A 21,551-nucleotide genomic window follows, 5' to 3' on the forward strand; every position below is an offset into this window, starting at 1 on the left:
TATATATATATATATATATATATATATATATACACTTGTAGCTCGAAACTCACTAATTGTTATGAGCTAGGAGTCTTGGTGCAATGTCGATACCTATATGGATATCGCATGACTAGTTATTAGACCGAAAAGAAAAAACAAAATTAAAAGGCCTTCACAAAGGTTTATTTCAGACATAGCCCAATTAGCAACTAATTAAAAGGACAACAGATGAGAAAGAACTACAAGCAACTTTCACGTATAACAAACATGAAAATTATATTTGTATTCTATAGGTATAATTTGTATAATCGCGCTCTATAAAAAAAATATAAATATATATATTTCACTATACATATATAAAGAAAGCAGTTGTATAATTCGTTATACATATATAAAGAAAGCAATTGTATTAGTTGCTATACATATACAAAGCATCAATTGTATAATTTGTGTATATAAAGTGAGAAAGACATGAAAACTAGGTAGGGAAAGATTGTATTTTATAATTATAAGTGTATAGAACCAAAATATATGTATTTGTATTTGTATATACAATTTTTTCTCGCTTTATACAAACACAAACGCAATGTCTACATTTGTATTGTATAAAGTGAGAGACGCGAGTGAGAGTAACAAGCGAGATCTGGGATAGGGGAGAGAGGAAAACGAAAATATATGTATATATACAATTTTCTCTCGCTTTATAAAAACATAAAAGCATTTTATACATTTGTATTGTATAAAAGCGAGAGAGGCAAGCGAGACTGCAACTAAAACGAGAGTGGCGAGCGAGATTCCAACAGGGAGAGAGGCGAAAAAAATAATAGTTTGCTATAGGGTACAATTAAATCAAACTAATTTTAATTAATAGTTTGCTATCATATACAATTTTTCCAAGAACTTTTTATGCAACCCTTTCTTTGAGTTCTGCTTCTCATCCTTTTCTTCTACTTGTGTTCTTCAATATTTATTTTAGTTCTTAAATTTTTTTGTAATTTCAATTACGAGTTAGGAAAATATATATATTGATTGTTTGAGTTTGAATTGAGTTGATTTTGTTATGTTAGTCGTCAAAGTTCACTAACATATATAAGCATACAATTATTAGAATTAATACTCCAAACAATAATAAATTATTAAAATATGAAGCAAATAATTACTAAATATATGCATTTTAGGCAGAACATGATTATCATTGTACCTGTTGCGAGTTGTTATGATAACAAATAAATTATATTAGAATACGTCTCCTAAAATAAATGAAAGAATTGCAAGATGGAAAAAGATAGTAATTGAATATATCTAAAGGAAGACTGGTCATTAATTAAAGTATTCTACAAATATTAACCATTATCCATTAACAAGATATTGGAAAACTATATGTTAACGTAGGGGTCGAACAATATTATGTGAGAGTTTGATAGGTTAAAAAAAATTTAAAGAAAATTTAAAAGCGTGACAATTATGTAATCCATCATAACATGTAATTAACGCATTATATAAAACTAATAAATACATTCGATACCTAATAACGGTAAATAAGGTGGGATGCATACATTTCATGATATATTTTTATTTGTTTTAACTAAGGTGAATAAAATTATTTGAATTATACCATAATTATCAAAAAGAAAAATGACAATTCATTATACTTAATTTAATTATCCTCGCCAGGTAGTCGAATTAAATTCATGTATGACTTTTACTTGCTGCACTCTTATAGGATCACAAACCAAGAGAGAGAGAGAATCTATTCACAAATTAACTAGGTCGTTTGATCACGAGATATTATTTTAAGATATGAAATTGTGAGATGGGATTAACATATAGATATGTAATTTCATACTGATTGTATCTTATGATTTCATATCATCATATGGAATCTCATATTTTTTTAAAATTATGATTTGAAAATTTTAAATATAAAAAATGACGCACAAGTTTATATTTTATTAAAACACGTTTATATATACTAATCATTTATTTCATATGTAAATTGTCACGATCCAATTTAGGAACAGAACCGACGCTAAAGGGATGAATCCCAAAGCAAACCTATGGTAGTTCTACCTTCCCACTTATATCGGTAATTTGTAACTACAAGGTGCGCCAGGTCTAACGAACTCACCGTTAACTACGGAATTCATCAAAGATCTACTCTCATTTATACTTTTTTTTGTAAACTAAAAAAAATAATTCAAAATGTTATAATTCTTACCAAATCATAGTATATAAAACTTTAACCTAAAACATATGTCAAAATACTATTTCTCAAGTAAATTTAAACTCTTTCGATAATAGTAATCATATCTCAAATATGTATAAACATGTCTTATAAAAGCAAGTTCATCTCAAATAACTATTTTCGTATTATACCAAGTAAAAGACTTGTCTCATATGCAAGTTCAAAACATTTCAATGAATCATCAACTTTATAAACCATGTATAAATTATGAAAGTTATAAAACACAAATTATGATAAAATTAAGGGCAACTTTCACATATAGCAAACAAAAAATTTATATTTGTATGCTGTAGCAAAGTTTGCATAATTGCGCTCCATAGCAAACATAAAACTGTATAATTCGCTATACATATACAATTGTATAATTCACTGGCCTATTTCGCTGCAATTGTATAATTCACTATCCTATTTCACTGCAATTGTATAATTCGCTGCCTATTTCGTTGTAATATTTTTATAAAATTTGTTTTGCATACGATTGAATCGAATTAAAAAGTATGTATATTGCATAATTATAAGTGTATAGCAAGAAGATATATATTTTTCTCTCGCTTTATACAATAATAGAAACACAATATATACACTTCTGTTGTATAAAGCTAGAGAAAATTGTATTTCACTGCAATTGTATAATTCGCAATTGTATAGTTCGTTGGCCTTTTTATCTGCAATATTTGTATAAAATTTGCATTTGTCTACAATTGAATTGAAGTAAAATGTTTGTAAATTGTATAATTAAGTGTATAACACGAAGATATATGTTTTTGCATTTGTATATACAATTTCTCTCGCTTTATACAAAACAAAAACAGAATTTATACACTTCTGTGTATAGAGCGAGAGAGGCTAGCAGAGGGAGAGTGGCGAGCGAGAATGGGAGAGTGGCGAGCGAGATTTTTGGAAGAGAGGCGCCTGGCAAACTTTGGCCAACGTTTGCTATGGAGCACAATTAAATCAAACCCTAACTACTCCATTTAATACTCACAATCGTGTCAAATTACTGAACTCATCACTTAAGCAATTTATACGACTTTCTCGATCAATTTATAATCATATCATATCAAACTCGAGTTAATTATCATATTCAGGCTGATTCAAGATAAAGTTATAGGTCACCTTACCCTTTAGGTAATCCTATTTGACCTTCAATTCGCTAAAATAAATTCACCCATACCATGAGTACTTACTACTGTATTCGTCCAATTTGCATAACTTTTTCATCTAATGTTGTTGCCAAAATCACACCTTATTATCTAAGCTCTTGCCTTTAGTAATTAATTTTAAAACCCAAAGTGAGTTTCTTGAACCACTAACAAGGTAAGCTGTAAAAACAAAATTTAACATATCATTACTTTTTAAAATTTATTATTCTCATCAACATAAAAATTTATTATTACTTTACAATCAATTATTATTTTATCATTTATATTCATCAAATTCATATTTTTATCAACCAAATTTATTATGTAATTACTACTACTTTAAGTTTAATAAAAAGCAATTTTTCATCTACATTGAGTGAACAAGACCGACCACAATAGCTTTATAATAACTTATTATATGATTTTTATTGATTTAATATTGAGACTATTTTAATAGTTCTACGAAATATGATATTTTTATTTATATGAAAAAATATACGATATGTTGTAAAATCAAGATTATAAGAAGAAGACAAGAGAAATAGATGTAGGAGAAGACTTTCTTTTATTCAAGTATATATAAGTTTCATATGTATATATTACAATAGTGAATGAACAACCCTATTTATAGAGTGAGAAATCATTCCAAAGGTCACCATATTAAGTATCATAATAAATAGATACATACTTATCCAAAAAGGTTCATGTAACCTAGTGAATATGAATGGTTGTTCATGTACTAACTTTATGGACTATCCACTTATTTAATGGATTTATAACACGATACAAGTTTTGTTGGGAACTTCATAATATCATGCTCTAGATATACATTAGTAAAATTATTTTTGTGTACTAATTAATTCACAATTGCATGATTTAATTACGCGGAGGATACTGCAATTGGACTTCGAACTACATGGACTCCGTCACTCCATGTGTACCAACCAAACGAAAAATCATTTCTTCTTTGAACACTAGTAATTGTTATGTTGAAGCTGTGTTTCTCTCCCAATTTGCTGAAATGTAACCTCTTTGGAACAATATCAACAACGTATCCAGGAGGTGAACTCACACCTGAAACGTAAGTCGAGTTATCTTTTCCAACATTTGTAACAACTCTTGTCACGCTCCTCATAGATCCTCCTCTCATGTTTGCTATTGCAAGGGATGGATAGTTAAGGTTACTCGCCGTAGGTATTTTCTCAGGACAACTGAACGATGAATCTAGGCTTACGTTTTGACTGCATAGATAGAGAAGATAATCCGTGTATGTAGCATCATAAATGAGTCCAGGATCTACTGCTCTTGATGGCCTGAAGTGTCCTGATCCGTATTCGAACGGGCTTGCATCATCCCCTGTGGCATTTTTTATTGGCTGACCAACCACATTATTGATTGTTGCTGCAGCAAGAGTAAATTGAACAAATGTCTGTGAGAAATTCTGTACAAAAAGGAATTCAATTTTTGAAGAGAAACAGAATTACATGTGGTCATTAGAGCAGATCTGATTGCAGCACTACTCCAATCTGGATGAACTGATTTTAAGAGTGCAATTACACCAGAAACATGTGGGCAAGACATGGATGTTCCGGACTGCATGTTGTACTTAACAACCCGACGATCCTCTGACATTTTCAATGGAGATGATGCCTCGCTCCACGCTGCTAGTATGTTAAATCCAGGAGCAGTTATATCCGGCTGCAATTCAATGTAAAAGTATTCTTCAGAAAGAAGTTTAACTTCTATACACCAACAGACGGTAAAATACTCATTTTGTGGCACGAATATATATTACCTTGAGAATGTTGGGATCAACAATATTTGGTCCTTTGGAAGTGAAAGAAGCCATGACAGGTGCTGGTTTGGTGCCGATCAATGTATTTCCAGGAACAAGTGTAGCCATTGGATTTTTTTCGGTCCGTATATATGTCAGGATTGTAGCTAGGCTATATGAAAAGACAACTGTTGTGGGATCCAGATAAGGGGTGACTTTAATCTCGTTAAATGGATTTCCTAAAATAGCGGCAACACCTCCAGCTCTTTTCACTTCCATTGATGCCTGTATACCTGTATTTCCGCAGAGGACAACTTTTCCCCTCACAAGATTTCTTGATAGTGTACCAGGAAGACATGTTCTGTATATTCGATAGTTAGTTTTCATTATTCTAAGTGGTTAAAATAATTAAAAAGTTGCTAGTAGAATGAATGTTACCCTGTTGTATTGCTTGCCGTAGTTCCTCTAATTTCTACATCTCCTGCATAAACCAAAGGATGCCATCTCCTCCTCCTTATTGGAGTTACTGTTTGACCCTATATTTTTACAAATAAAAAGAACAGAAATTAAGTGTTCTAATTCTATTAGTTACTATTGGTGAATAGCAAATCACAAGTGAATGTGAGTCAATCCTCACCTCAACGATCATTCCATTTCCGAGCATAATTGGAGATGAAAAAACTCGATCGATGCTACTAGCACCAACTGTGATAACCCATGGCGCTACATTTCCAACAGTTGAAGGTGTTGGACCATCATTTCCAGCACTACAAGATACTACAATATTCTTCTTCACGGCATGCAAAGATCCAATTGCAATAGGATTTTCTGTATAATAGGTTGATGTAGGTAGAGACCCTAGAGAAATACTGAGTACATGAACCCCATCAGCTATAGCATCATCAAAAGCAGCAAGAATGTCATCCGTAGCACATGCATTTCCGTCAGCTAAACTCTGATCTGGAACTGGCCAACATACTTTATAAATGGCCAGTCGAACATTAGGGGCACCTCCAATAGCTGTACCCTTTGCAAATCCACCAAGAGCTGATGCATTTGCTACTCTTCTACCACCCACTGTGCCTGCTGTATGAGTACCATGACCATCTACATCTCTCGGTGATCGAAAGTCCCTTGTCTCGTTAAGAGGACCAACTGCTGCCTCGTAACCTTTCAAATAGTATCGCGCTCCAATTAATTTCCTTGAGAAAGGGAAAAAAAACAAAAGTGTTTCATTTATACTGTCAATGTATATAAGTTAATTACATAGCGATAATTAATTACCTATTGCAATGGGAGGCATTGAAGGCAACACCTTCTTGGCAAATCCCTTTCCATGATTTTGGAACTGGTTCCATTCCTTCATCACTGAAACTTGAAGATTCTGGCCACACCCCTTTATTAATAAAAAAGGCATAATACATATATTAGACCTTAAACTTGGCTTCAAATTTTAACTTTGACCTCCAACTTTCATAATGTACAAATATACACTTTAACTATCCAACTTTTAAATAAATAAACACATGAGTCCTACTTGACACAATACACGTAAAACACCACATAGGACAAAAAATGACATGTAGGATATGTGTGTCTATTTGTTCAACTTTATACAAGTTTAAGTGTCTACTTGTGCACACCCAAAGTTGAAGGGCATAAATGTGATTCGAAACCAAGTTAAATAGCGTATTTATGTATTATGCCAATAAAAAAAGATGACAGAGTAAGTATAATTTTGAGGCATAAGAAGTACATAGTACTGTTCAAATGAATAGAAAAAAGAGAAAAACTGTTACCACTGTCCATAACCCCAACAATAATGTCCTTTCCATAACTTGCATTTTGCAGCAATTTTTCTCTAGAATTTAACAGTGAAGTTCCTTCCAGTAAGCTCACAAAGTCCCATGATCTTGTAGTATGAGGCCTTATTTCATATGGATCACTGTGAAATACCGACACTACCCCTTCCATCCCTGTTTTGAAAAAATAAAAATAAAAATATTACACTGACCACAAACAAATGAGGCAATTTGGTACCGCGTGTTCTGTCTAACTGCTTAAGCTATAAACGTTCATATGTACTGTCTTTGAAGTTTGTACCTGATATCATATCGACTTCTTGTGGTGTTAACACCGCGGAGAAGCCATTGATAACATTTTTATAGCTATGAACAAGTGATGCTCTAACATCTTCTTTAGAAGTAGTAGTACCCTTGACAGAATGAATAAATGAACAGTGATGGTCTTCAATTTCTTTCAAAGTCTTGTCTCCATTATGTTCTCCAAGGTACACTACATATACCTTTGATTCTTCAGTACATGAAACAAATCTACCAAGCTTCATAATTAGGAAGAGGGAAATTAAGAAAAATACAATTATGTGATGGTTCTTCATTTTTGAATGGCTTGTTTGGATTTGTCTGGTATGGGTTAATTTTCTAATTAAGGGGTTTTTATAGTGATATGATTGTAATATAATAAATACTACATGTAATTAATTAATGATCTTACAAGTTTTGATAATTTATATATACGTCGACTAGAATGGAAAGAGTCTATAATAGTAGCTAATTATATATAAGGGAAATGGACTATGACTATTTCTTCTCAAGCTGAAACTTGGTCTATATTTATCTGTCTAGTAACGCAAATAGTAACTTGCAACTTTTAAATAGGAAAATGAGGGGAAAATTCACGTCAACTTTAGTTGATCCAATCAAAATACATATACACAACTTAATTAGATATATGCATTTAGACTTTACGATAAAAAAATGTAAAGTGTAAGAATAATCACGTTAAAATCTAAGCATAAGATCTGTCAATATTTGAACTTCAAATTTCAAAGTAGAAAAAAGTTGATTCTTTCATGCGGTTATTACATACGCTCGACAAAGTAGAAAAAAATTGATTCTTCAAGAATTTCAAAGATTATTACATACGCTCGATGCTTGTTAAGAAACTTTTTGTTAGTTAATATTTTAAATTTATTGTACCTATTCATGATATTGGCATATACTTCTATTTAATATTATATTTAATCAACTCATGATATATATTATATTAAATATATGGACTAAAGATACTATAGTTTACAAATTTGGAGGATTGTGAAAGTAACTAGTAAAATATCTTAAAGGACGAAAATCAACATATACCTACCTATATTTCAGGGCTATTTTGGTCCTCTCCCAATTAAGAAAATAACAAACATTAGCGTGTTCATGCGAGACCAAAAACATATTACATATATATATAGTCAAACCACGTTCACCGCATAATATTAGTACCCCAAAAAAATAAAATCGTTAATTGAAAATTCATTATTCATGACAAATAATTGAATTCATAGAAAAGGGGTTAAAGACAAGTCAAACGATCAACTCATTTTCTTTTGGCTAAATCAAAAGAGTGGTAAGCTATAAAAAAAAAATTAGGAGGTTCAAAATCTAAAAAAAAAAAAACTGATTAGTGATTTGATTTAACTTAATTTGATATTCAAAAATCTAATTATACTTGAATTGATTTAGTTATTCGTAGCATTTTTTTTCCCTCTTGCCAAACAAAAATATTACTACAACTATATATCAATTAAGAAAATAAAATGAACGTCAATTTCAGTTGGTCGTCTAATTAAGTAAGATATATATAATATTGGCGGCTCCACGCGAGATTAATAGTCAAACCACGTTACATGTTATTAGTACTAACCACCACATAATGTTTCATTTTCATGTTATTAATAACACAAAAATGAAACATCCTAAGGTCCTTAATTCATTAAAAAAGGTTTTCATATATATATGTGACTTGGTCAAACGGGTAAATTAAAAGTTTTTATTGTCACTTGACGAGAAAAAGCTAACGAAATTACATATATGTCACCCTCATCACCCCATAAACACAAATATCATATAATTGTATGATTTAAATTTCATAGCAATTAGAATAATCATTCTTTAGGCGCATTTTTCGCTTGCTAAGAAGTTGATTATCATCAAATCTCACGCAGAAGGCTCACATCCATTGATTTTTCAGAAGAAAAATGTTTACTTTTGATGTTTCGAGAATCGAGATATAAATATGTTTAGATAATTTAAATATTTTACGTGGTAAAGACAAAAAAACTGAATTAGCGAGTGACAATGACAATGCATAAATTATATTAGAATACGTATCGTAAAATAAATGAAAAGAATTGAAAGATGGAAAAAGATAGTAAAGGAAGACTGGTCATTGATTAAGTATTTTACAAATATCAACCATTATGCATCAGCAAGATATTGGGAAATTATATGTTAACTCAATTGATAGTTTAAAATATTTTAAGAAAATTTAAAAGCGTGTCAATTATTTAGTCTATCATTATAATTACATGCAGTAATTAACGCGTTCTATAAACTTTATAAATTTATATATTATGCATCTAAAAATGTGGCTTAGTAGCAATATGAGGCTCGTATTTCCTTCTCATTTGTCTATTTTTAATGAACAAAATTATTCATACACTATAATTATATATATATATATATATTATTTTTTTTAAAAAAAAAAGGATATAACGACTAAGTATATACAATTTAATTACATTTACCAGGTCGTTGGACAATTCAAAACGGAAAGAAAATTTATCCACAAAGTGATCAAATTAAAGTCTTAACTATCTATCGTATTATTCAAAGAATCAAATTTTTGAAGTAAATAGAAGAGAAAATTACCTTTTGAATTAGGAGTAAAATTGTTTTTCTTTTCTTAAAAGTTAAAACATATCTTAATATAAATAAAAAAATGAAAAGATCCTTTCAAACAAATTAAAAGCATGATATATTTTTGAGCAATTTTCACATATACCAAACATAAAATTCATATTTGTATACTATAGCAAAGTTTGTTTAATTGCGTTACATAGTAAACATAAATATGTATATTTAGCGATACATATACAAAAAAACAGTTGTATAATTCGTTATACATATACAAAGAAACCAATCGTACAATTCGCTATACATATACCAAAGAAAGTAGTTGTATACAAAATAATTATGTAATTTGTGTATGTATAAAACAAGAAAGAGAGCAAGACCCAAGAAAATTGGACAGAAGAAATAAGCATATAGGAAAAAGATATATGTATTTGCATGTGTATACAATTTTTCTCTCGCTTTATACAAACAGAAACACAATCTATATATTTTGTTTCTGTTTGTATAAGCGATAGAAGCGAGTGTGGCGAGCGAGATCTGGAGAGGGGAGAGAGAGGAACGAATATATATATATAATTTTTTCTCGCTTTATATAAACACAAACACATTTTATACATTTGTGTTTGTATAAAAGCGAGAGGGAGAGTGGCGAGCGAGAGTTTGAGGGAGAGAGGCGACTGACAAACAGTTTTCTACATGACACAATTAAATCAAAATGTGGTTATAGCATTTAATTTGATTTATTAATTTGTCATTATATATAATTTCCCCTATATTTTTTTTCAAAAAAAGAAAAAGAAAAATAAGAACCAGTGGGCTGCAAGGGTTGGGCATATATTAGAGCTTATAAGCCCAATTCCTTGGAACAATGGCAGCCCAAATAATTCAAATTCGGATCTCAAACTCCGAATCATTCTGACCCGCCAATTTGAAAGGACGATAGAGCTGCTTCTCCGGTCTAATCCGTCGAACCACCACAACTCTACGCCGGCCGCCACTTTCTTCACCCAGTTTCTTTCTCCGGCCAATTTATTCCGAGCAGTTTCTACTGAGAAATGGAATTGTACGTTCCCGCTTTTTTCTCCTATCCCTTTTATTAATGAAGTTAATCTCTGAATGATGCTGAGTTTATCTTCCCACTTACTTTATTTATGTAGCAAAGACTCTGTATTTTTCCTTACAATTGATATATATCTCATTGTTATTATATTGAAGTGAGAAACTGAATCAAGTATTTGAGCTTAATGGCTGTCTGAGTAGTATAATTATCAGCTTTTTTTTGTCATTAAGTTGAGGTAATTACATTTATCTTGCCTCTTAATCGTTATAGCCACAGTTGTAACCAGAAAATAACAACATACCCAGTGTAATCTCATTGGGGAGGGTAGAGTGTTGCAGACCTTAGCAAGGTTTGAACAAAAAAGTAAAATTAACAATTGAGGAAAGAAAAGGATTGCAGCCATAGATGAGCTTTTAAGAATTTATGGTTGCTTGCTATTATCTATGGTTTTTCTTCTCAATTTTTAGATTATATGAAAGACAGAAGCTAAAATTTGAAAACACTATAGATGATAACTTTCTGCTGCATAGATTCAGTTTTCAGTTTTTCTGTTATCTTGTTTTCTTAATGATAAAAATATGGGCTCATGCAGCTTCGAAACTTGGGATAATAGGCCCGTCCTTTGACCCTTATCTGCTTCAATACAAGGTTTGGCTCCACAAGCAAGTTATTCAGCTATCCCTAATTATCCATCATTCTTGCAGAAACTGGTAATACATATTGGTATTTTCTTTTTACATATAAGTCAGTTAATGCTAATAGTTTTGAGTTACAAATTTTATAATTTGCTTCTTTAAGAACCATTCTTGCTTATGAGAGTCCCCTGATGTGTATATTTGGGAAGAATTTATTTTAGAACTGCTGTGCTAGAATGGGAGGTTCTCTACAATTTCACTTCTTCAGTTGCAACATTTTGCTAAAGGGAATAAACTCAACCGGGTTATCGGATAAGGTTGGAGTGAGATGCTCCTTTTTGACTATTTTTGATACTGATTATTGCTCAGTGTCTAAGGTTCTGCTATCATATGCAGTTAAATGTATCCTCTGCTCTTAAACATTCCAAGAAGCAGGGTGAACTTTCTCTTACTATCTCTGATGCTGCTGATCAGAAGTAAGTAATGCTACCCATTAACACATTTGCTTGAACACCGAGTCATTTTTCATGTGTCTGTATCGGTTGGTCAATTTGATATCAGATACTCATTTTCTTGAAGTAATTGATTATATTCTATGTAGCATTATGTCAAGCTGAATTTCATGTTAAATGTTTTTTTTTCTTCTCTAAACTAATTATCCTCGGTGTGGAATTGTGGATGCAGGAAAGTTCAGAAGGCTGGAAAAGTAGAACATCACTTATGGAAGAAAAGAGAATCTGCTGGATCTGGACAAAAAGCGCTGAATCTTGTTCGGGTTGTAAGTCTTTTCAAATTACTCTGGCTAATTACTATAGTTTGTACACTGAAAGGTATGTTTTCTCGTATACCTGAAGTAGACGTATTTTGACGTTGCCTTCTGTTTCTTTGTGATATGTAAATGGACAGATTTCTGGACTTCCAAATGAGAAAGAGTCTGTTTATGGTGCATTAGATAAATGGATTGCATGGGAAACAGAGTTTCCATTGATTGCAGCTGCTAAGGCTCTAAGAATCTTAAGGCAACAACGGCTGTGGAAACGAGTGATTCAAGTACGACGCATGAGAACTTTATTTTGTTATTTTTAGCATGGGTGGTATATTTGATAGCATTTTGCCTTGATAAATTCTGAAGCAATGTAGTGATAAATATCATTTCTTAACAACGACCTTACTTGAACAGGATCTGTTCTATAGGCTCGTACCACTGTATCCTTGATTTCTAAGGAGACAGGAAACCAAGAGTTAAAAAAAAAATATCATTTGTTAACAAGCTATGACATTAGAAGCCTTGTTTTAACTTCATAAGTATCATACTCAACTACTCAAATTGACCAAGTACAAGATGGCTCTGCTTCAGGTTCTTTTGTTTTTCCATTGCAAGACAAAAAAACTCTGATGCGGTTGCACTTTTAATTTTCCCAGTTGTGTGGATTATCTCGTCATTACTCAATCAAAGTCAATTTTTCATCTTCCTTGATGTAGTTGTAGTTCATAATCTACTCGACAAGTATCATTTGAATGTATTGACTACTGGCTACATGGAAGTAGAAACTGAACTTGGTGATACTGAGATTTTGTTCTACTCCTCTGGATTGTTGGGGCATGTTTAAATCGGCTTGGTAGGAAAGAGAGGTTCGTGTAATTGAGTATAATTGAATCTTAATTGTTAGACAGATCATGGTGACTAGTTTGATTATGTGCTGAAGTATTTCAGAATAGCCATTCTCACTAAATAATACTTGCTCTTTAACACTATGCTTAGGTAGCTAAGTGGATGTTGAGCAAAGGTCAAGGTGCAACAATGGCAACCTATGATGCACTTCTACTAGCATTTGATATGGACAACAGGGTAGATGAAGCAGAAACGTTATGGAATATGATTTTGCATACAAGCACACGGTCTGTTTCGAAACGGCTCTTCTCCAGGATGATTTCATTATATGATCATCATCATGTGCCAGACAAGATAGTTGAGGTAAATGAAATTTTTTGCATTTTTCCAAAATTGGTCCAAGTATAACTGGTTGTTCAGTTCCCTCTCTGCAGAACAGCATGATGCTGTGGATTATCCTCACTTCTGTCTTTCATAATGGATTTCCTCAACTGTCGGAAGTTTGATTCTATTTTTGAAGCATGCTTTTTGAAAATTCAGGTGTTTGCAGACATGGAGGAGTTAGGGGTAAAACCAGACGAAGATACAGTTAGAAGAGTTGCAAGAGCCTTCCAGATGTTGGGCCAAGAAGATAACCAAAAACTGGTTCTCAAAAAGTATCAAAGCAGATGGAAATATGTCCATTTCAACGGTGAAAGAGCAAGAGTGAGAAGAGATATGGAATGAATAGAAGTGCTATTCCTTGCATGGGTGGGGAAGAGTAGTATGTACTTGGTTGATATTATACATACTGGAAAATACTCGTCAGATAAAATCCAAGTTGCTATAGGTGTGTTGATATATCCCTCGGTGAGATTGTGTATTGAATACAAAGACTCTACTTGGCTGATTATACAAGAAATAACTAGAAGTCCACAAGATTGATGAAAGTGTAACCTCATCTCAGTTGATTTCTTGTGTGGAAGCAAGACTACAAACCATACTACACCTTATAGTGAGAGAGTTTCCCCGTTATGCTTATATCATTGGGGTTTTCAGTACAAAGGTTGGTTTTGGTTTTGTTTGTCTTAACATGTTTGTATCTAAATTTCTTGTACAGAGATGTTCCATTCAACTATAATGGTTTATAAAGTATTCATGTAGTCAATCAAATCTTGAATTTCAATTTTCTCGTCAGCTCGTGACACCTTTTTTCCATGTTTACGTTCTCAAAAATCTACTGCAGGGATGAGTATAACGCCAGGGAAGCAAGTTCATACTGAGATTTCATTAGGATAGAAATGAGAAATGCACTGATTTATTCTCTAGCAAGATATCTTTGCTTCAGATGTAACTAAAGTAAAGTTATGTGCACCAATTGAGGGAAAACAGAGCACTATATATCCCTATACTGCTATGGGTTTTTGAGTACTTATGCCAATTTTACGGCAATTGGACTCCTAACATTATGGATTCCATCATTCCAGGAATACCATCCAAACACATACTGATCTTTCGGAATTCTATGCATCATGTCACGGTGAGCTTTCACTGTGATAGTGAACGTTTTCTTGGAGCCAACGTGGTTAAAAGACAAAACGGGTGGTGAAATCTCAACAGAGAATCCCAACGGAGGTTTGACACTGGCAAAGTAAACGCTCTTTGGTGCACCAACATTTGTCAATCTTCTTCTAGCAGTCACAGTGCCATTGAGATTTGGAATAGCCAGAGACGGGTAATTCAGGTCTCTAGGCGAATGTGACTTCTTAGGACACTTGAAGGATTTGTCAAGATCCTTAACACCAGAGGCACAAAGGAAGAGAAGATAGTCTTGGTAGGAAGCATCGTAGACAAGTCCAGGATCTGCTGCCTTTGATGGCCTGAAATGCCCTCCTCCGAACTGGAATGGATCTGCTGGCTTCCCCGATGCATCAGATATTTGCTCACCGACATTATTTTGTAATTCAGCTGAAATCATACATTGATTAAATCAGTATAGTGTGGAAACTTATAGACAAAAGAAGAGTTCAACTTCTAGCCCCTGACAAATTTCAGGGGCAGTTAAAGGTACCTGAAGTTATCAGAGCAGATCTTATTGCAGCACTGCTCCAAGTGGGATGTATAGCCTTCAAAAGTGCTGCGGCGCCACCAACATGAGGGCAAGACATGGAAGTACCTGAGAGTATGTTATACTCTACTACACGGTTGTCAATATCTAGCTTCGTAGGGGATGATCCTCCACTCCATGCTGCCAATATATTCAGCCCTGGTGCCGTGATATCCGGCTGTGGAAAGAGCACAAAATGAGAATTTTGTTTAGAAGACAATGCATATATCACGAATCAGGTAAATATCTTTTAGTTTCTTGTGTAAATTCTGACCTTGAGGATATCCGGTGCAACTGCACTTGGACCTCTACTAGTGAATGAAGCCATGTAAGGTGCTGGTTTAGCATGCAAAACTGTTTTAGCTGGGATTATATAAGCTACAGGGGACTTTGTAGAACTGATGTAGTTGAGAATCTGAACTCCACTTTTATAGTCCACTGCTGTGGCTGGAAGAAGATGAGCATCTGCTGCTAACTCAGCCCCATTTGCTTTACTATTTTCTAGTATGTAACCAATTCCTCCTGCCCTTTTCACCTCTCCGCCTTTTCCTACTCTTGTCCCATTCCCTCTCAAGCACATTACTATTTTCCCCTTGGCCTTTTCCGGCGAAAGAGAACCTGGTAAACATTGCCTGAAATGTTTTTGCAAAAGTTCAGATATAATCACCTGAAAAATATTGAAACTTGGAAGGAAGGAAGGAGGGTACCCTGCTAAATCTTTGGTTACGTTAGTGTTGATCACTTCTCCTGCATAAACTAGAGGATACATCTTCTTCTTCAGCTTGTAAGGTGTAACTGTTTGTCCCTGATTTCATGCACAACATACAAAACGAAGAACGGCTTCAATTTAGGAAACATGTTCTAATCCTAGAGTTTAATTGTTTTAAATGAAAGAGTAGTCGAAAATTGAATTGATTATCATGTTTTCTTGTGTTACGCGTGTAATAGTTTCGGCCTACCATGAATTTCTTGCCATTTCCTAGTACAATTGGTGACAAAAATTTCCTGTCAACACTGCTAGCACCAACAGTGATAATCCAAGGAGCTGTATTAGACAATGTAGAAGGTGCAGGCCCTGAATTTCCAGCACTACAAGATACAACTATATTCTTCTTCATGGCATGAAGTGCTCCAATTGCAATGCTGTCCTGATCAAAAGGCTGAGGCTGTTTTGTTCCAATGGATATACTAATAACATCAACACCATCTGCAATAGCATCATCCAGTGCTGCTAACATGTCTTCATCAAAGCAAGTGTTCCCATCTTCTTTCCCCTCCCTTGGAATAGCCCAACAAACTTTGTACATTGCAAGCCGTGCGAGCGGGGCCCCACCCGAGGCGGTGCCAGATGCAAAGCCACCAATGGCAGAGGCATTTGGAACCTTTTTACCTCCTGCTGTTGATGATGTATGAGTTCCATGTCCATCTTTGTCTCTTGGAGACAGATAATCTAAGGTTCTGTTTAGAGGGCCATAAAATTGTTCATAACCTTTTATATAGTACCTAGCTCCAATTATTTTCCTGCAAAAGAAGTCCCAAAGTAGGCATAGTATAACAAATATTAAAGTTCTCATATCTTACATGATTAAGAAACGCAAATTTATGATTTAGAGTCAGTAAGTTAAGAATAAGTGTACACTCTTACAACATATAAACATTTTAAAATTTATTCGCAAGAACAAGACGTTATCTTGCAAGGCAAAAACAAGTTGGAGGAAAGATAATGTCAATAAAGGTCTTCCGTCTTTCTCCCCATTCTCTATTTGGAAGACGGGGTATTGTGACAGTTCGAAAAGCATGATTTTCAGTATATTGCTAGATATAGGACGTGCACTAGTTCAATTAGCTAGCTAGTCAACGGTTCTTTAGGAAAAAAAGTTGACAAGACCCCCACCCTACGAAAAAAATGAATTTAGTTGAACTCGCAGTAAATGTCTCATATGATTAGATAAGATATACAAGGACATGATTCACACATCCCAACCCTCTCTCACCCCTATCAATAACCATGAATTAGATATATTCTCTTCTAAAGAAAAGAAGAAAATGAATGAGTGAACCACACAATCTAGTGAAAAGGTATACAAAATCTTTTTTTTTTGGGTACCATATGGTAGCATGGTCATATACTTTTGAAGAAACTCCTTTACGATTTATTTGACTTATTTTTACTTGACTCGAAATTCAAAAAAGTAAAAAAAATATTTTAAATTTTATGATTTTAAACGTAAAAAGTAAAAAAAGAAACACATTTTTGCCTCTTTATACAACTAACAAACAGAGGTATAATTAGTAGTTTATATTGGCTGTCTGAACTTTCACCTCATCAGCGAAGGTTCAAATCCAACTAATGAGAATATACGTACGTGCAACTAAAATTTCATTGTGGACTCCATATATCATCAACAACACATGCAGCTATGCAAACAAAACAACAAAGTAATAGTACTGCACACTAGAGGCATTGGAAGGCTACAAAGTTCACAAGATGGCAAAGCAATAATCCAAAAAACAATTAGCAATTTGTCAGCGTAACTTGTTTTGTTTTGATTGAAATAGACAAACACTCGAATTATTACACTGATATCAAAAGGTAACCAAATGACAGGCATGGAGACCCAATGGGTCCTGTCCAATTAAAAAAAAAAATCTCTTCAACCAATTAGAGAATTACAATTTTTTATAAGTAACACATACTAATTATAATATGTTTATTTTTCTTATTTTTAATTGCTTTTATAAACTATAGAAGACAAAAAAAGGCAAGTTCCAGAACCCTTGTAAATTGACCTCTTTTACCAAACTTATAATTTATGCACGTCTAAACGTAATAATTAATTCAACGTTAGGTCAATGTATAAGAGACAATAGACAAGTGCCAAAAATTAATCTAAGCATGATGTGATATATAACTTGACGATAGGTTCCTATAGCCTAATAATGAAATTATATAAGAATAATTATCATTTCATCATCTAGTTTTTACAAATACATAACGTTTAGTATATATTGATGGTATATATTGGTAACTATACCTTAACGAAACAATTTGCTATATTGAACAAAATAAAGATGTGTTATGTATATATAGTAAAGTAAATTATTTTATGTTTAACTGAAATTTCTCACCTTACACACACCAACAAACAAAAAAAATGTTTGGTTGTTGGGTTTATTGAGCACCTGAAGATTTTCTTACCCAAGATTGGCTATTAATGATTGCAAAATAGGTATACTATCACATCATGGAGATAAAAATAAATGGATAAGGCAAAAAAGGAAAAAAAAAAAGATAGGAATATTTAAGACTCACTTATTACAGTTTGAAGAGTTGAAAGCATCTCCAGATTGGCAGATTCCTTTCCATGACTTTGGTATTGGTCCAATCCCTTCATCACTAAAGCTCTTAGATTCTGGCCATAGCCCTATATAGTGCATCATCCAACAACATTCGTCACCGTCATTCAACTGATAGTTATTAACTCAAAAACACTTTTCTACGTTAATAATCAGTTTAGTGATTGTATGAGAAATTACATGAATGAAGCTTCTAAATTCCAAGTAGGAGAGATCGATAGACCTTTGGTCCAAATTTCGTGTTTAATATATATAAACTATCAGTCTAGAACTCAATAAAGATTAAACTTTAGAATTCAAATTCTGAATCTACCTCTGTCGTCTAGACCACTAAAAAAAGATGAATTTTTTAATAATAGGTTAAGTTGTTTGAACAAAGTCACGTGTTATACAAGGTCTTTTCTAAATAAATAACAAATAAGAGAAACTGTAATTACACGTTAATTATATTGTGTGTCCATATTGGAAATACATTTAAATTTTGAACAAAAGGGGAATTCATTAATAATGGTAACCAAATAAGTATAGTAAATAAATAAATAAAATGTACCGCTATCAAGAACTCCAATAATGATATTTTTTCCATATCTGGCTTTCAATAGCAAGTCATCTTTGTTCAAATAATTTGGTGCTACTGACTCTTCCACTCCAGAAAATTCCCATGACCTTGTTGTATGCAAACTATATTTTCTTGGCTCACTTTTATACACCGATACCACTTCTTCCAATTCTGTTTAAAAGAATTTTTACACTATCAGATTAATATCGTAACACTTTATAGATAAGTAAGAGATGTTAGATAATATCGATCTTCGACTCATGTATATGTTTATTTTGACTCTTTTTAATGAAAAATTCTGATTCTGTCACTGCATACCAGATAACTTAGAGGCTTGATGAGGGGTGAGAAGTGCGGCAAATCCATTGATGCTGTGTTTATAACTATAAATGAGAGAAGATTTGGCTTCTTCTTCATTATCTTTTACTGATAATAAATATGAGTGATGGTTTTCTTCAATCTCATGCAATGCTTTCTCCCCATTATGCCCTCCAAAATACACTATATAAACCTTCAACACCATAAAAAAAAACTATTAATAATTTAAAAAATTAATAATAATTAACATAACTAGAGATTATAAAGAAAGAATTAATTAATGAGAAATGAGAATGATTAAATATAGTAGTACCTGTTTTTCATGACATGAAGCCAAGAGAGGAAGCACAAGGAGAAGAAGAAATGAGAGTGTGGAAAATGAATTCATATTTTTAACAAAAATACAATGATTTGTGTATTGTATGAATAGTGTTAAGTGTTATATGCAAAATAAAAGGATATTTATAACCAAAAAGAAAAAAGAAAAAAGGATTGTAGAATCTTGGTTGGAATTGAGTGAATATTTCTATCCTCTTTAATTTACTTCCAATAAAATTGTCTTTTTTAGACCTCTTGTGGACCTAGAGAATCTCTATCTAAAAGGGTAATTTGGTCAGTAACATGATAAGTATAAGGTTAATTTAAATAGGGGAAAATTATATAAAATAGCAAACTATTAATTTAAATTAAATATTATGATCACAGTTTTATTTAATTTTAATCCGTATAAACATTTTGTCATTCTCCTCTCTCCCCAGAAATTTGGCTCGTTACTCTCCTTGATCTCGCTCCTTGATCTCGCTCGCTTATCTTTTGTTGTTTTCTCATTCTCGCTTTATACAAACACAATGTATAATTTGTGTTTGTATAAAACAAGAGAAATTTGATATACAAATACAACTGTTTTAACTCTATTCAATTGTACACGCACAAATTCAAATTTTATGCAGATATACAAACACAAAGACATATATAAACGCAATTTTCGTAAACGCAGACATTCTATTATACAAATTATTGTGACTTATACAAATTAGATGTCTGCGATTTTTATACAAATCAAAGTTGCTTGCGTTTTTTATACAAATTTGACGCTTCATAGCAAAGCGCAAATAGCAAAACTTTAGCTATGAAGCGCTAATATAATTTTTATGTTTGCTAAACCTAAAATTTAATCTTATTCTTTTTTGGTTTGAGTTAAACAATTTCGGATATGATGAATAATAAGAGAAAATCCAAATTAAAAGAGAGACTGTTTGAATTATAATTCTACAACTAATGTATTTTAATCAAAATAAACAAATGAAAATTAAATGTATTCATGTAAAAATATTTTTTTCTGGTACAAAGTTATATTTATCTGTCCCTGTTTAAATGACCAAGCGTAACTTTTATTTTCTTTCTTTTCCTTTTTTAAACAAAGTTAAAGAGTGATAGGGAAAGGCACGATATGTGGTTGAAATTGCAATTATTTCATAATTTTAGTTTTGAAAATTTGTGAGATGTATGTGGTATATTATTGATTATATTATTTAAGAAATTTCGAAAATAAATATTAAAAATAATTTAATTTTCATAATTATAGGTTGTTAATTATAATTCATAGTTACATGTTAGAGGAAAGAGAGAGTGATCGAGATTGGGAGAAGCAAGAGAGAGGTGAGCGAGAGAAAGCAGAGAGGAGACAAATAGTTTGTATAGATGCTATACAATTGTATATGTTACGTATATTTTCTATTTGTATACGTATATGATTTGAGGTCGAGCTAAAAAATAAGTTGCTTAATTAATTCAAACTATAACTATAACTATGCTAGCTAATTAATTAATATATTTACTTATCTGCGTAATTTCCTCCAAAAAAAAAAGGTCTCGTCATATTGTATACGGGTATATTTAGAATCAATGTAATTTTAAATTAAAAAACTCACGTTTTCACTATGTAATATATTTAGACTAAAATCTTATAACGACCAAGATAAAAATGTGTAACGTAAAGTCAAAAGTGAAAGCTTATTATTAGTAAAAATGTTCTAACTTCGTAGCGTCATCTTAACATCAAATAAACATTTATA

General features: G+C 32.3%; 3 protein-coding genes and 1 pseudogene across 6 annotated transcripts; 2 read left to right on the forward strand and 2 right to left on the reverse strand.

Moving 5' to 3' along the window:
- Positions 1-4,089: 4,089 nt before the first annotated feature.
- On the reverse strand, positions 4,090-7,659 carry LOC107010516 (subtilisin-like protease SBT5.6). The gene is made up of 8 exons (XM_015209804.2): positions 7,247-7,659; positions 6,943-7,119; positions 6,428-6,539; positions 5,781-6,345; positions 5,582-5,679; positions 5,165-5,504; positions 4,854-5,067; positions 4,090-4,770 (listed from the first exon to the last, which is right to left on the reverse strand). The coding sequence occupies exons 1-8, from the start codon at positions 7,539-7,541 to the stop codon at positions 4,250-4,252; spliced, it is 2,322 nt and encodes a 773-aa protein (XP_015065290.1). The 5' UTR covers positions 7,542-7,659; the 3' UTR covers positions 4,090-4,249.
- A 3,065-nt stretch (positions 7,660-10,724) lies between these two features.
- On the forward strand, positions 10,725-14,321 carry LOC107011316 (pentatricopeptide repeat-containing protein At4g18975, chloroplastic). Of its 4 annotated transcripts, none has more exons than XM_015210755.2 (8): positions 10,725-10,912; positions 11,502-11,619; positions 11,754-11,861; positions 11,941-12,020; positions 12,229-12,322; positions 12,451-12,594; positions 13,307-13,519; positions 13,697-14,321. In XM_015210755.2, exons 3-8 carry the CDS (start codon positions 11,781-11,783, stop codon positions 13,880-13,882), a joined length of 798 nt encoding a protein of 265 aa, XP_015066241.1. In that variant the 5' UTR covers positions 10,725-10,912; positions 11,502-11,619; positions 11,754-11,780; the 3' UTR covers positions 13,883-14,321. The 4 variants fall into 4 exon arrangements, with proteins under 4 accessions (XP_015066241.1, XP_027770422.1, XP_015066242.1 ...); XM_027914621.1 differs by having other exon boundaries at positions 10,727-10,912; positions 11,727-11,861; XM_015210756.2 differs by having other exon boundaries at positions 10,727-10,912; positions 11,766-11,861.
- LOC114076195 lies at positions 12,707-12,803 on the forward strand (annotated as a pseudogene).
- Positions 14,322-14,433: 112 nt separating the features above from the next.
- On the reverse strand, positions 14,434-19,938 carry LOC107011314 (subtilisin-like protease SBT5.6). The gene is made up of 9 exons (XM_015210754.2): positions 19,790-19,938; positions 19,477-19,669; positions 19,150-19,329; positions 18,556-18,667; positions 16,202-16,763; positions 15,950-16,047; positions 15,517-15,874; positions 15,207-15,420; positions 14,434-15,103 (listed from the first exon to the last, which is right to left on the reverse strand). Exons 1-9 carry the CDS (start codon positions 19,862-19,864, stop codon positions 14,568-14,570), a joined length of 2,328 nt encoding a protein of 775 aa, XP_015066240.1. The 5' UTR covers positions 19,865-19,938; the 3' UTR covers positions 14,434-14,567.
- Positions 19,939-21,551: the final 1,613 nt, after the last annotated feature.

This window comes from Solanum pennellii, chromosome 2 (genome assembly GCF_001406875.1).
Source record: "Solanum pennellii chromosome 2, SPENNV200".
NCBI classification, from domain to species: domain Eukaryota; kingdom Viridiplantae; phylum Streptophyta; class Magnoliopsida; order Solanales; family Solanaceae; genus Solanum; species Solanum pennellii.